Source organism: Ipomoea nil, unplaced genomic scaffold (genome assembly GCF_001879475.1).
Source record: "Ipomoea nil cultivar Tokyo-kokei standard unplaced genomic scaffold, Asagao_1.1 scaffold1564, whole genome shotgun sequence".
Classification (NCBI taxonomy): Eukaryota; Viridiplantae; Streptophyta; class Magnoliopsida; order Solanales; family Convolvulaceae; genus Ipomoea; species Ipomoea nil.
The window spans coordinates 1,401,942-1,404,973 of NW_017617992.1; the positions used below are offsets into that span (position 1 = coordinate 1,401,942).

The 3,032-nt window shown below is 41.4% G+C and overlaps 1 protein-coding gene across 1 annotated transcript; it reads left to right on the forward strand.

Moving 5' to 3' along the window:
* Positions 1–1,047: 1,047 nt before the first annotated feature.
* On the forward strand, positions 1,048–2,934 carry LOC109189835. Its single transcript, XM_019340462.1, has 2 exons — positions 1,048–1,611; positions 1,699–2,934. The coding sequence occupies exons 1-2, from the start codon at positions 1,048–1,050 to the stop codon at positions 2,932–2,934; spliced, it is 1,800 nt and encodes a 599-aa protein (XP_019196007.1).
* Positions 2,935–3,032: the final 98 nt, after the last annotated feature.

The following is a 3,032-nucleotide window of genomic DNA, read 5'->3' on the forward strand; positions in this document are numbered from 1 at the left end:
ATGTTCTAATTTAAATAATTATTATATATCGATCTAAATATTCTTAATATATTACAACAAATCCATTCTGTGCATCGAACGGGTAAAAATACTAGTATAATGAATAATTCAACTTCTTACCTGTGGTTCTTTTTCTCTATTCTTTTCCAGCATAATCGTCATAATCCAGCAAACAACAACCGCGTAGGGCACTGGGATGGTAGAACCTGAACAGAATCGGATGGCTCACCGTATTGGAGGATGAAACCAAAACAGAAAATGAAGATGAAGCAGCGAAGCCAAAACAGAAAATGAAGATGAAGTAGCAAAGGGCAGTAAAGTCGGGCAGTAAAGTCCTCTTAAATGTCTAGACACCTCTTGGATTATTGTAACTGTTCATTCTCCTATATTAGCCATGTTGGCTCTTTGTTACAAACAAGCTTTTTCTCTTCTATGAAATAAACTTCTCAGTTCTCCGTTCATCTCTATGTACGTGTCTCTCTTCGTCATGGTATCAGAGCATGACGGTTTCTGCCTGAGCGTCTTGGCTTATTAAGAGGGTTGTATTGTGTGGTGTTATCAATAATATCCTGGAACGCTTTTGGAAGTTGGTGGACTCTCTATATCCCTTTGTAACAAGACTTCACTGGTGGGAGCGTGTTCAGGTTCATGCGTAGGAAGTTCACAGTGCATGTCAGTTAGAGGGATAATGGGAAGAGAGGGTTCAGTAGTCTGTAGCTTAGGCACCTCTTCAGATAATTCTTTCGCAGAGAAGGGAAATTGTTGTTCGTAGAAGCTCACATCTCTAGATACGATGACAGATTGATCAAGCAGATCATATAGAAGATAGCCCTTGACGTGAGCTGGTATCCCAACGAATACGCATTTTCTGCTTCTTTCGGCCATTTTATGCCTTGAGTGCGACAAATTGGCTGCATAGCATAAACACCCAAATACTTTAAGGTTCATGTAGTCGGGTTTCGTCCCATATAATTTCTTGAATGGGCTTAGCATTTCAATGACCGGTGAGGGTAGTCTATTGATGATATAAGTGGCGTGCCTCACACAATGACCCCAGAACTCAACAGGGAGACAAGCTTGAAAATGAAGAGGTCTTGGTGTATTTCAATGCGAATAGCATTGGAAGTGAAAAACAAATGGTCTATAGTCGACGACACAATGATAGCTCCGGCCAGAAGTCATCCTCAATACGCAGCTTGGAGAAGATGCAATCTGCTAGTTTGCTCTTGGATCTTCAAGTCTGTCAACTCCTCAATAGCTCAGAGCATTATACATTTAGATCAGGCAACAGACGTGTGGGAGGACTTGAAGCGAAGATTCTCTCATCATGACGCACAGAAGATCTCATCGTTACAGAGTGAGATCTATGGTCTGAAACAAGGCACGATGTCTGTAAACGATTACTACACTAGATGCCGCACCTTATGGGAGGAGATGAACTCCACGAGACCTTTTCCTGTGTGCAGGTGCGATCCAAAATGCTCATGTGATCTCATTGATCAAATCAGGAAAGAGAGAGACACAGATCAAGTGATACGATTCCTACATGGCTTGAACGATGATTATAGTAATCTGAAGTCCAATGTGCTTGTTCTCGATCCCTTACCGGAGGTATACAAAATCTTCGTTATGGCAGAAAAACTGGAACGGCAGATTAATCTGGCAAACTTGAGCATAAGTAGTGTTGAGATTGGCTAGGCGAACGCTGTTCAACACAGCCAAAACATTCCAGATGAAGTCGTAGCAGCGTTTCATTCCTATAATGGCAAACGTAGTGGAAACTCGAATAAGGGAGCCAAGTGCACCTATTGTGGAATGAATGGACACACAATAGACAAGTGCTATAAGAAGCACGGTTTTCCTCCGGGATGGATTTCGGGATTCAAATCAAAGGGGAAACAAGGAGCAGTCATGTCGAATAATGCAGTAGAAAATTCTGGAAACTCTGGAAATGCTTCTACCGTGGATCAGCTGCAGAAGCTAATTTCCCTCCTTCAAGCACAAGCTGGACAATCCTCAGGCACAAATGCCACAGCTGCTGTCTCATTAGTTCCGAGTTTCAACAGCGAAAACTCTGAAACTGAAGGCAAGTATTCTGCTACTTATATTAATTCTACTTTCTTGTGTGAATCTACATGGATTTTAGACTCCGGTGCTACCGACCACATCGTTTGTTCGCTTGATTACTTTGATAATTACCGTGTGGTACGTGGAGCGGAAGTCAATTTGCCTACTGGAAATTCTGTGGTAGTCAATCATGTTGGAAATGTCAGTCTCAACAAGGAATTGTGTTTGAAGGATGCTCTACACATTCCATCCTTCAAATTCAATATCATCTCTGTGAGTAAACTTCTTCAAGATACCTGCAATAAGCTAATATTTTTGTCTAATCAGTGTCTCATTCAGGATATGCTTGGGACGAGGACTGGTATAGCTAAACAACGTAATGGTTTATATTTGTTACTTGAACCACCAAGGAGGCAGGATGTCATGCATAGCTTCGCAGTTCATTGTAATAATAGTGAGGTGTGGCACCAAAGATTAGGACACTTTCCTATAAATAAAATGCACCTCTTGAGTGACATTAAATTCTCTGCTGCTAAAACCTTGGCTTGTGATGTTTGCCACCTTGCAAAACATAAACGCTCACCCTTTCCTTTAAGCACCACGTCTTCAAAGAATTGTTTTGATTTGATCCACGCAGACATATGGGGGCCTTTCCAGATATGTTCATTGCAGGGAGATCGATATTTTTTAAGCTTGGTGGATGACCATTCGAGATACACTTGGCTACATCTGATGAGAAACAAATCTGAAACTAGACAGTTCATAAAGAAGTTTCACGCAATGGTGTTCACACAGTTTGGAACTTTGATTAAAACTTTCCGGACGGATAACGGGCCTGAGTTTAGCATGACCGAGTTCTTTACATAGAAAGGTATCATTCACCAGAAGTCTTACGCGTATACACCCCAACAAAATGCCGTTGTGGAACGCAAACATCAACATATACTCAATGTTGCAAGAGATCT